Source organism: Cydia amplana, chromosome 17, assembly GCF_948474715.1.
Source record: "Cydia amplana chromosome 17, ilCydAmpl1.1, whole genome shotgun sequence".
Taxonomy (NCBI): Eukaryota; Metazoa; Arthropoda; class Insecta; order Lepidoptera; family Tortricidae; genus Cydia; species Cydia amplana.
This window is the reverse complement of record NC_086085.1, coordinates 12,088,401-12,101,174: the sequence shown is the minus strand read 5'-3', so window position 1 is coordinate 12,101,174 and position 12,774 is coordinate 12,088,401. Positions and strand designations below refer to the sequence as shown.

General features: G+C 36.0%; 1 protein-coding gene across 2 annotated transcripts in view; it reads right to left on the bottom strand.

The window, feature by feature from the left end:
• The window catches only part of LOC134655966 (neural cell adhesion molecule 1-like), a 133,219-nt gene that overhangs the window by 73,637 nt on the left and 46,808 nt on the right, over positions 1–12,774 (bottom strand). For both annotated transcript variants that reach the window (XM_063511480.1, XM_063511481.1), the window contains exon 4: positions 5,475–5,585. In XM_063511480.1, coding sequence (XP_063367550.1) covers positions 5,475–5,585 — 111 coding nt within the window. The remainder of the gene's footprint in view (positions 1–5,474; positions 5,586–12,774) is intronic.

Below are 12,774 nucleotides of genomic sequence, written 5' to 3'. Positions count from 1 at the left end.
AGATAATGATGACCTGTTTAAATGATAGGACGCAATCGTGCGTCTAATTTTGCGTCAGAATCGAGATGTACCCTTGTTTCCCGCCTCCGTATCTCGCTCGAGGCAATGGATAACTTTACACCGGGTGCCATTTGGCTCCGATCTCTCACAGCGTGACTTATCGGTAACTTTAAGGGCGATATATCAAAGTAATCGCTTTAATTTCTCATCTCTCACTTGGGAGAGAACTTATGCTTATTCCTTGACTGATACTGTCATGATTTGCTATGATATACAGGTTTGTTGTGATTGGTACCGATAAATTATTAACCTTCGAAATCGGTTTGCGTAATATTATACAGTAATTTTGGTGTTGGCCTTTCAACCCCTAAATTTATCAAATCGTGCCGAGGAACGTCACGACACATCCTCTTTTAGATGTCCATAATTTATGAACGAGTTATAGGTACATCCTGATAACCCGACCAACCTTCACAGGTATTTCTGACGGTATTAATAGTTATTATATTATACAATAACATCACTACATAGTATAAAACAAAGTCGCTTCCCACTGTCTGTCTGTCTGTATGTATACTTAGATCTTTAAAACTACGCAATGGATTTTGATGCGTTTTTTTTAAATAGATAGAGTGATTCAAGAGGAAGGTTTAGGTTTGTATAATTTGTTAACCCGTGCGAAGCCGGGTCGCTAGTCTTTTATAATGAGTATTCAATTTGTCAAGTTTTTCTGACATCGTTGTAATTAACTTTAAAAACATGTTTTTTCTGTAGATACTTACTTTAATTATTGTCCTGTTCCTCATCAGCAGCTATTAAGCTTATTAATTCATGGCAACGGGCGGAACTGTTGAAAAATGAATTAGTTGACCTGAATACTATTTAAGTGCTCTAAAGCAGTCACCTCAATGGTTTCATAAATTAGACATGTTTTACTGGTAAGCCAAGGATTTCTTTTTGACATTATTTTAGCCTTTTGAATTTTATTTTACTATACCTACATCAAACTTATAAAAAAACAAATTACAAAGGGTGGAGCAGGATAGCCTTTTAAAAATTTCCCCCAGAGCCTTTGGTTCGAAACTACGAGTATAACCAAACGATACCTTTTAAGAGGATAATACTCTGCACAAATTTCAATCCCCTCCGACCCCCTGGGGGTCCACAATACCCGATAAACCCCAAAGCTATTTTTTTTTCTCCAAATATACATGAGACTGACGAATCCCCAATTTTGCTCAAATATTATTATATCGTTTGGTTATAGTTTCAAACCAAAAGTTCTGGGGGCAATTTTTCAAAGGCTATCCTGCTACACCATTTATACGAGGACAATAAATTACCAACTATGTCATTGAGATTATGACTCGCCTTCAAAACGGTTATGCAGAATGTTTGCACATGACTTATTTGTATAAAACTTAGTTTGCGATTTTCATCCATAATATTTAATGGGATCTTTATGAACCTACCGTCATTTATCAAACTTTTAATTAAATTTTAACCATTGTTACTTATTCCACCCTGTATATTCCCTGGTGCGCGTGTAAGAACGCTCAATTGTGTAGCGGCAGTTATCCTTGAAACTCTCAAGAACAACAACAAATAAAAGTCTCTTAAACGGGTACTCAAACTTTGCACCTCAATTCAACTTTATATTTACATCATTTTTAGTGTTCCAAAATGGTACACGGAACACTTTTGGGACCATTAAATTGGGTTTTTCCGATCACTGTTGGTTTTTTCAACCGGTATATATATGAGTATAAAATTGTAATTTTAAGGGGCAAGTTAAATTCATACAGTGTGGCCCGAAAATACGTTGTAATTTTTTTTTATTGCGGCATATTGTTAATAATTTTAACAAACGTTAAAATTATTAACAAAATAATTATTAACAATAAATTATTAACGTTGAGGAGAATATTTCAAAGATAAATAATAATATATACGTTTTAAAAAAAATATATTTTTAGTACTAGTGTGGGACCACTGAACTAGTTATGTTATTTTATCTTTTTTTTCTTTTAATAATGATTTTTTTTTTACGTTTTGTCTTAGTAAAAAGACTGTGGTTTCAATTTATATGCAATGAAATTATAAGAAAGACCTCTAAGTAAAAACCAAAATCCAATAAAAAAATTGTCAACATATTGTTGGGCCACCCTGTAAAATGACAAACAAAATTGTCAATTTGCTGTAAAAACAGAAAAGTCAATCAGTCGCACAGAGTTGATATACAAAAGCTGCAAAGTTTATATTATCCCCAAACCCTCTGGGCCTAGTACCGCGTAATTTGGCCCAGATGTTTTTTTGCAAATGATTTATTATGAGACGGAAACTCCGCAAACTTCTTTGGCACCGGTATTAAAAATTAAAGTACGAACGCTTTCGAGGATACGACATCGAAATGGCTGAAATATGCTCGGAAATGCGAGTACGTTGAAATTCTGTCCGTAGTTTTAATGTGCTTAGTTTAATTAAATTATTATATAATATGAGTACGTTGGGTTTTGGGTTTGAGAGCAGCAGACTTAATGGCAGAGTACTGGATTCGTGTGCTTGTATAAGTTTGTCATATTTTTTAATGTTATTTGCATCCAAAGCGTATTTACCGTCGGTTCAAGGTCAAATCTCGTTTTTACTCACAAATAAAAAAAAAACATAGTAATAATATTTTATGTTTCTGAATACGCCTTTGCGTGAACTATTTCCAAATAATTTTAGTATAATATTCTACAATATCCATATATAAGTGATTCACATTCGAATTTCGCAGGTGCATACCGTATTTGGAATTGTCGTAAATAGATATTGCAATTTCACGTATTTCATTCGAACAGCGCGGCGTAGCATTCCTCTCGCCTCGTAGCATACTTCGTAGCTCAGTCGAATGTTTCGTAGCACGTCTACGATCGTAGACTACGTTGATTTCATATGACGTATCGTTCTTTTACTTGACGAAGGGCCCGATTCGGATTTTGAACTAGATATCTATTAGATATCTATAAGACATCACTAAGATATGTCAGTGTAAAACAAGTGTCAAAAATGACGTTTCTACAAACAAAAACGTCGCTTTTGACACTTGTTTGACACTGACATATATTGGTGATGTCTAATAGATATCTAATATTTGACGTATCTTAAAGTTCGAATATGGCTGGAAGTGGTAGTTCCAAATAATATTTTTGGATATTGATCATTTCGATCTACGAGTATCTTAATGCGACATATTTCAGCATTATTAGAAGAAAAACGTAATTAAATTAAAATCCCCTCTTGGTTGTAGTTTTACAATTTACAATAATGCATATAATACAGGGTGTAACATCGTGTTCTAATTAGAAAAAAGTAAAAGGGATTTTTTTTGGCGCAAAAAATTGTTGTCCTTTGTATGGAGGGAGGCCTGGCCGACTTGGACGACCTGCTCAATAGAAAAAATAAAAAAAAATATACGTAAAAAAAAAATTTCAACTGTCTAGCTATCACGGTTCGTGAGATACATCCTGGTGACAGACGGACGGACGGACGGACGGACGGACGGACGGACGGACGGACGGACGGACAGCGGAGTCTTAGTAATAGGGTCCCGTTTTTACCCTTTAGGTACGGAACCCTAAAAAAACGCATCAAAATCCGTTGCGTAGTTTTAAAGATCTAAGCATACATACATACAGACAGACAGACAGCGGGAAGCGACTTTGTTTTATACTATGTATCACACACTGTATAGTTAGATAAAGATAAAAGATTTTTATTCGTGACGATCACAAAACATGTCCGGACGTGTACAGACAACAACAACAGCAAAAAAAGAAGAAATCAATAAGTGTGCATCACGAAATGGACCCAACTCAGCATAATGCTAGCTATAAAGCCAGCGCTGGTCTTCCGTAGGGCCCATTCGGCGATGCCTCGACAGATAACATACATACATACACACATAGCACACATATACATATATACATAGTATGTATTTTATAAATATGTGGTAGTTTATATATATTTTATTTATTTATGTAATTTATAAGTATAGTTTGCTTTTTTTAACTCACTCAATATATTTTCTCTCTCTGCACCAATTGAAGGTATCTCTGTTTGGCCCTATGGTTGACTGGTAGAGAATGCCATTTGGCATTAAGTTCGCCATTTGTACATTGTTGTATATATTTTGTGCAATAAAGTTTAAATAAATAAATAAATAACACATAAAGCTTCATATTACAATACTACAAACATAGGTACACAAAAGGAATAATTAATAAAATAGAGAATACAAAAAAAAAGAAATATATAAAAGAAAAACAATTAAAAAAAAAACAAAAAAAACAAAAAAGGAAAAACATAAACTAAGACATATTTAAACTAATATTATGAACATTATTACGAACGCGGCCATACCATGCATTCAAAAAAGAAATACTAAAACGAAAAAAAAAAAATGAGCTAAGAGATGAAATATTTCGTATTACGAGTGAGCTCTCGGTCTCGGCGGTTCCACTATGGGATTAGCCAATTGTCTATAACTTTTCGCAGCGAAACTCAAATACGCCGTGCAGCACTCTCATTGAAAAACTTTTCTGACAGTTGGATTTTAAGGATTTTCACGATTATAATGGACGCTGAATGTCACACACTCATATATATTCAGCCCAGAATCGGATTATTTGGCTGTGTTTAACTATTAAAATATGCTTTTAGTAAGCTTATCTTCTGTGTTTTACAAATTACAAAACTTTTGTTCTTGCAGTTTCGTAATTTATAAAGACAAGTGGCCCTGAGATAAACAAGCAACAACGGTTGCACTCCGGGAGTGCCGATAGAAGTGAAAACTCACCTCACTATGTTCCCCACGCCCGGTAACACGATACATACGTTTAGCGGAGGTATTCTATTTATTTATTATATATTATTCTCAAATAAGATCACACTTTTTCATTGACATGTTTATTTACATACTGCCATGACAACGTCAAATTATTTGAACATAGGTAAAGAGTCTTGAAAAGGAGTCCGCGACATAAATGTCAAATAACATTCAGTTTTTCTTTATTGATTTAAATGTCATTTAAATAATGAGTGGCCACCTTACGAGGCTTACGGTCACGTGATCGCCTTACGCCCGTTACGGTCACGTGATCGCCTTACGCTGTCTCGAGTTTATAATTTTTTTCCCCACCTCAAAAAGTGCCCAGCGTCGCTAAAGAAGTTTTCACTTCAAAAACAGATCTTACATCAAACGGTCTCCCTGCACTATTGCATTATACAACTGAAATACAGTGACAATCGGCCTTATTCGAACAATGCTTATAAGATGTCGCAGCGATACGATGCCGATCTGTCAGTGTCAGTGATGGTTTTAGTTGAAGAAATGTCACTTTTGACACTGCAGGTCGGTATCGTATCGCTGCGATAAGCATTCTTCGAATACCACAGAATAACTTATCACACCTTTATAGAATATGACTCACCTCCTCGTACTTCGCAGACCAGAACGAGTTCATTGCCCTCTTCCAAGGGTCCGACCACGCCCGACACGTCCCGGCCCGACTTGTCGTACAAAATCAGCTGGTGGGGCGGCACTGTAACAATGATAAGGGTTTGGCTAAATACAAAATATCAGATTACTTACTAGAGGCCCGATTCGGATTTTGAACTAGACATCTATTAGATGTCTTTTAGACATCACCAAGATACGATAACAATATTTTTAAGATCTAGCCTGTCAAATTTGACATTTCCGCGATTCTGGGGATACTCTTGAACGATTTCCACGAGATATTATTGCGATATTTTAACGTAAAAGTAACATTTGTTGTCCGAATTGAGCTGCATAAGAGAACTAGTTGAAATCTAAACTACAACGTATCTAGTACATATCGTATCGTTCTCTAGTCTAGAACGGATCTTGTTTTCCGAATACCGCGGCAGCTAGACGGAGTATAAGATATACGGCGATATTGTTTAACAGAAATAAACCTTTTCTTATTTTAACTTTTTCATTTTCATCCCGCGCTCGCTATGGACAAAACAAGAAAATTGCGTTTTAGTCGGTGTAATATTGCGTTTATGTATATAGTTGCTATACAATATTTTTTTGGATAAAATGTAAGGAATCGAATGGTACCCTTACTTTTATCGTTTTTGTAAGTTAAAAAAAAACTTAAATTTTGAAATTTTCAGGTCCTGTATTTTTGTAACATTTCCATATTTTATTTTAATATCCACATTATTGTGATAAATTGCTTGTTTGCTATCTATTTTACTAGATTTTGTTATAAAATTCAACATGTGTCATCATCCGTATTAAGCGCACAACTACCGCACACGTGATAAAACAAAAGAGTTACAAACTCGCATCGTAAATTAAGAGCCGCTGGCAACGGAAACATTTCTAGTAATTAAAGCACCTTAGCGGCAACAAAACAGCAGCCCCGTAAGGTTCGACCGCAAATTGGAATTACGAGTTCGGCCCTTTCGGCTATCGGTGGCATTTCGAATAGCCAGAATGGCCCGCCCGACCGCACGGGCTAGTTAGTAGTCATTACATGACCGAACTTCCTCGACGAATCAAAGGCGAATAGCGTCCAATTTAAAGGGAGTTTCATAGTTGACAGCGTCAATTTTACACCCGCGATATGATGTTTGTTCGCTGTTAACTCGTCCGAACCAATTTGAGTTGGTTAAATTTAACTAGAGGTAATTAATTTGTTCTGGTGTTGTTGATTAATTATTTTGGATTGAGCATTTCATATAATTTGTTAATTTGAAATAGAAATAGAAATTATTTATTGTCAGACCACAGGTAAAAAATATAAAGATGTTAATGATAATAAATCCTTTTCCGCAGTCTACCATATTTATGGTGTACAATATTTAATATCATGCACTAACTACATACAGTCAAGTTATTTACAGTATAAGTAAACATATACCTAACAATTATTAGTTGGATTGCTCAACATTCTCCTGTTTAGCAATTAGGAATATGGGTAAGTAAAAAATTAACACAGGCCCAATTGCGAAAAATAAAAATTGAAATCTAGACACGCGAAGCCAATTTAAAAAGAAAAAGAACTGGCGACCCAGCGGCCTTGTTTTATATTACACGAACCATTTGGAGCCACTTTTAACCCCTGCGTAATTTCTGTATCTACCTCTCCATCACTTCCATTAAATTTTTTCGCGGTATTGCCCTAATGCTTGAAAAAGATCAAAACTAACAAGAAATTAATGTATATATAATTAATGGACTTACTCATGGCCACAGACTAGCCGAGGCGAAGACGTGGCCTACGATGGAGCGAGCCTGCCCAGAAGGAGCCTGTTCACCATTGATTTGAAGGTTGCCGGGTTATATGTGCTCGGAAATATAGACGCCGGCAAGGAATTCCATTCCTTGGCAGTGCGCATAAGAAAAGAGGAAGCAAAGCGCTTAGTGCGAATTTACACACAATACACAATAATGCGTGTGCAATAATGTGTGTGCGTTTATAATACACAATATGGACCCATTCAAGATTGTGGACTTCAAGGTAGTCAAAATATGCTGTGGAGTATTCAGATTACATGTAGATTATTTATGTTAGATTACAAAATATAAAATGGAGATTAAGCATGATAAAAATTTAAAAATCAATACACGAACTGTTCTGCTCAAAAATTAAAAAAGCGGCCAAGTGCGAGTCGGACTCGCCCATGAAGGGTTCCATATTTAGGGGATTTATGACGTATTGAAAAAAACTACTTACTAACAAGTTTACTTACTACCAAGTTTCAACAGTATAGTTCTTATAGTTTCGGAAAAAAGTGGCTGTGACATACGGACGGACAGACAGACAGACAGACAGACAGACATGTCTGTCTGTCTATCTGTCTAAACGGAACCCTTATGGATTCGTCATGTATGACGAATCCATAAGGGTTCCGTTTTTTGCCATTTGGCTACGGAACCCTAAAAATACAACAAAGTAATCCAATCGCTTCGATCGGAATTCAAATCCACGATCTATTAGGACACCGGCTCAATCGTCGCTCTGAGAGCTTAGGAATCCTTCCTTCATTTCCCTGTTGTTTTCCCTTTAGCGGATATCGCTTGTACCTTTTTAGGCGGTACAGTCATCACCAATAGTAGCCGATAAAATAACGCGTTAAAAGTATATGCTGCAATTTTTTTCTAAATTTTCAAAACATAATAAATAACACTTAAAATAAAAACTTATAAATATAAAATTTTGCCTGGCTCGGTAGGGTACCCAGAAGGCTGGCCGCATTGCCCCGCTGGATGGCAATGCTGATCCGCTGGGCAAAATATTGGCCAGCCCTCTGGTCACCAGAAGCCTCTATAAGGCGCTTTGACAGCTCGAATTTTTCTAAATATATCTCCAGAGTTCCTGTTAAAAGTCTTTCAGAGTCTACTTTTGGTTCTGCACCTACATACAGGGTATTTTTTACTCTTTGCCCTGACCAGATGTCAATGTTTTTTTATGGTAGAGCCAAACATATTTTTGTCATTTCGGGGTTGGTCCCATACATAATTTCTAAGTATTACCTTATCCGCGTTATTCATAAACGTGTGCTAAGTTAATAGCTGATAATCGTCGTTTGTCCCTCTGTATGGCAAAACGACAGATAGGGACAAACGACGATCATCAACTGATTAAGTTAGCAGCCATATATATTCACCTAGAAAATAAAATTCTAATGGTTAAAAAACGCTGTTTTTGTGTTTTTATGATATTGAGGCTAACGAGCAGACGAATCGCCTGATGATAAGCGATTACCGTCGCTCATGAATACCCGCAACAGCAGAGTTGAGCAGTAGCTTTATACGCTACTTTTGATGCTGACTGTACAGGCGTTCGTATGTTAAATACCGGCGAGTGTATCGCTCGTGGGTCGCACTAAAACTAACATTGTTACATGTGACAAAAGGGCAACGCTCATTATGCAAACGTTAATAGAACATTGAATAAGCAGAGTGAGAGAGGTTTGCTATTCCATCTAGAAAATTAACGTTGGTTAGTCGAACATTTTGTGTGATTTTGTAAGTTGTAGTTGTAAGTTGTGATTGAGCTTTCCGTTTCTTTATTTGTTCAGTGTATTATCAATTTATATTAGTGATTGATCGATAGTCAGCTGTAGAGATGAGGAATCCCCCCTGCATAGAAATCTGTATAGCTAATAGTATTCCTAACTGTACCTATCAGAGGCTTTAGGAACTACCGCCAGCTTAAAAAAACTAACTACTCGAATTAAATGGTATGAATAATACTATTTTAGAAACACGCGTCGTAGTGATATCGCCCAGCGCACAGAAGCAGTGTACCACATGTGCTTTTAGTAAAGGGGCCCACTGATTAGCAGTCCGCCGTACGGTATCGGCCTGTCAGTTAGAACAAAAATTTGACAGTTCCGAAGAACTGACAGGCCGATACCGTTAATCAGTGGGCCCCTTAAAAGTTGACGCGAACCGCGGGTAGGTCGCGATGTGAGCGTGTGGAGAACAAGCTAGTTAGCTTGCCCGTTCGACTCACACTGTATGTACAAGCAACATGAACAGACAACCAGAGTGGCGCGACGGAAACCTCTCCCGCCCCCACTTTGCGAGACAAGTGGCGTTTATGGCGCGGCTATCACTTGTAAACGCTTTGTACTACACATACCACGATCCAACAATATAACGTAACAGCCAATTGAATAATGCAACTCACAGGACACAATGGCCAGTGACGTCATCCCTTGAGCAGGGTTCTTTACAAAAAAACAGTCGGATAAAAGTCCCCGAATTGTTATTGGTAAAGACCGCAGATATTAGTGTTTGGATCCGATTTCTCCGGAAGAAATTAAATAGTTTTGCGAACCTTTGTCCTGCTTGAGCCTTTTTAGAGCCCGAGATTGGTGTGGGTCGAGGATCCCATTTTGGGGGATGCGCATTTATTATCCTTTCTAATATTGTATTACATTAGTAATGCCTGTACATGAAGTGTGCTGTTCTGGTTTAAACTCGATATAGCGAGGCTAGTTTTCGATATTCAAAACTATGTTTTTGCAAATGTGCTCATGTCACTACATGAGCATGTCGCTATATGTCTCATATTTTATTCAATAATATAATTTTTGGGTGTTTTTAAGTATTTTATAACTAGTTAATATTTCATGCAACGTGACGAATTTCAAGATTACCTTACTTTGGAACGTACACGCAATAATAATTTTAATACGTTAAAATGTATACCGCTGACGGAAGTGATTAATTGAATGCAAATATTTCATTGATCACATTAATAACCTACGATGTAAATGATTAAATTAATTGATTTGACAACTTTGACCGATTTTAATAAAGTTTTGCTTTCAGAAACTGATATATTTAATACAGGACAGCCAACCTATAACATTTAAGATAGCAACTCTCTAAAACCTTTTAGGAGTAAAAACGCTTAATCATATTTACTAAATCACTAGGTACACACATGAACGCTTTCAAACCTCCGTATACCTGAACTGGCAAGAGCTCGTTTACAATTTAAAATTCCCTGATAAGCACATGTAGATAGGGGGTATAATAAATTCTCGTGCAGGCAGCTACAACCGAAGGTAAGGTACACAGACCAAGCGGATTGTAGAGGATGTGAAAATGTTGTTACCTATGATGTTTTGCAGGCTGAATAACAATAGCAATGATTATGAGTCCATTTTGTTAAGAAAGTCTACTTTTTAAAGGACTATATGTACCCGGTTTTTAATGTTTATAGGTATAGTCGGTGTAAAGCAACGCAGCTAAAGGAAATGCTAAGTAGAACATGTAGAAAAAAAAACCGGCCAAGTGCGAGTCGGACTCGCGCACGGAGGGTTCCGCACCATCAACAAAAAATAGAGCAAAAAAATCGTGTTTGTTTATGGGAGCCCCCTTAAATATTTATTTTATTTTATTTTTAGTATTTGATGTTATAGCGGCAACAGAGATACATCATTTGTGAAAACTTCAACTGTCTAGCTATCGCGGTTCATGAGATATAGCCTGGTGACAGACGGAAGGACTGACGGACGGACGGACAGCGAAGTCTTAGTAATAGGGTCCCGTTATTTACCCTTTGGATACGGAACCCTAAAAAGAAAAAGGCCAATTAAAACCTTTGCATGACTCTTTGAACCGAGAATTCGTAATTATGCACTTCTTAAATATACAAACACTTTTATATGATATGTAACAAGCTACTGTAATTAAGTAAAAATAAGTAAAATTAACATGTTTACTGAATATTTGTGTTAGGTGGGCTTTTTTACCGGGCCTTTTTTGCAACATTTAGCCATTATTCTTACGCGTGAATATGTAGGTCATACTGAAAAAGTAGGCTATGTCAAAGTTGGTTTCGTAAAATTTATTAATTTAAATATGATTAAGTTACATTTACTTCAGAAATTATACATAAACATTGAATAAAACACGCACTATAAAAAAAAACAAGAATGCCAAGATATATCAAAGCTTTAATTAAAAGATAAAATGGCGTTGAAAAAATGGATAGCAAAAAATTAGGACAAAGTCAGTTGGTGCCTTGGTTTAATCGGGTAATAATTAGTTATGATTACAAATATTTTAATTGGCACTCAGAAACTCTGCCGAAAAAAACTTCTTGCTAATTTCATTATTATTCAATTTTGTTACATTTTCTGGTCTTGTTAAAAGATGATTTTTATCCAAATAAATTGATATTATTATCTTAGAAAAGGTAAAAATAATTTCTAATTAAATTTCTTATAGGCTTTAAAGCTGCCTACAATACTTTATTAATTTAAAAACATTAGGCCAGAATTCGAATTTTACATAAACTGAATAATAATAATTAAATTATCAAAATAAACCAACACGGTAAGCACTAAAAGCAACAATAAGATAAGGATTTTTAATTTTCTATATTCTCTAAGAAGTCAACGCTGACAAAATTTACGGGACGTTTATGAACCACAATTTTTAGTAGTTGGTAACTTATTTACATACTAACTTAAGTGAACTGATTGTCATGATTAATCAAAATATAACATGGCATACAAGCGTCAGCTCCAGAGTCACATGACTCACATGTACTCGTAGAGTAAAGTATAACTAAGTGCGAGCTACTCAGAATAAGAAACCTTTTCGTGCTAGGAAATCATCATTAATATATAATTAAGTAAGTAGCTTGCGTATTGATGATGGAATAAGTAGTGCAGTCGTATAATAAATAAATAATAAATAAATAAATATTGGGGGGCATCTTACACAGATCAACCTAGTCCCAAACTAAGCAAAGCTTGTACTATGGGTGCTAGGCAACGATATACATACTTATATAGATAAATACATACGTATATACATAGAAAACATCCATGACTCCGGAATAAATATTAGTGTTCATCACACAAATAAATGCCCTTACCGGGATTCGAACCCAGGACCATCGGCTTAGCAGGCAGGGTCACTACCCACTAGGCCAGACCGGTCGTCAAATATGATTGTATGATTTCAGTTTCAACAAAAGACTACGAGGATAGAGCGAAATGGAGAGAGATACCACTGAATATGTACATCGCCTACACGGTTCAGACAGTTCGTAAACCTTATTACAAAAGGCATAAGGTCCACAAATTTAATGGACAGCAAAGTTAAGACTGTTGCTGTTTGTACTACAATTCGAAACAAATTTATAGCTCGAAAGAAAGAGATGTAGCATAAAAATAAAACATGCATCCTCGTAACACTAAACTAAACAGGTATGCACCAGGTAG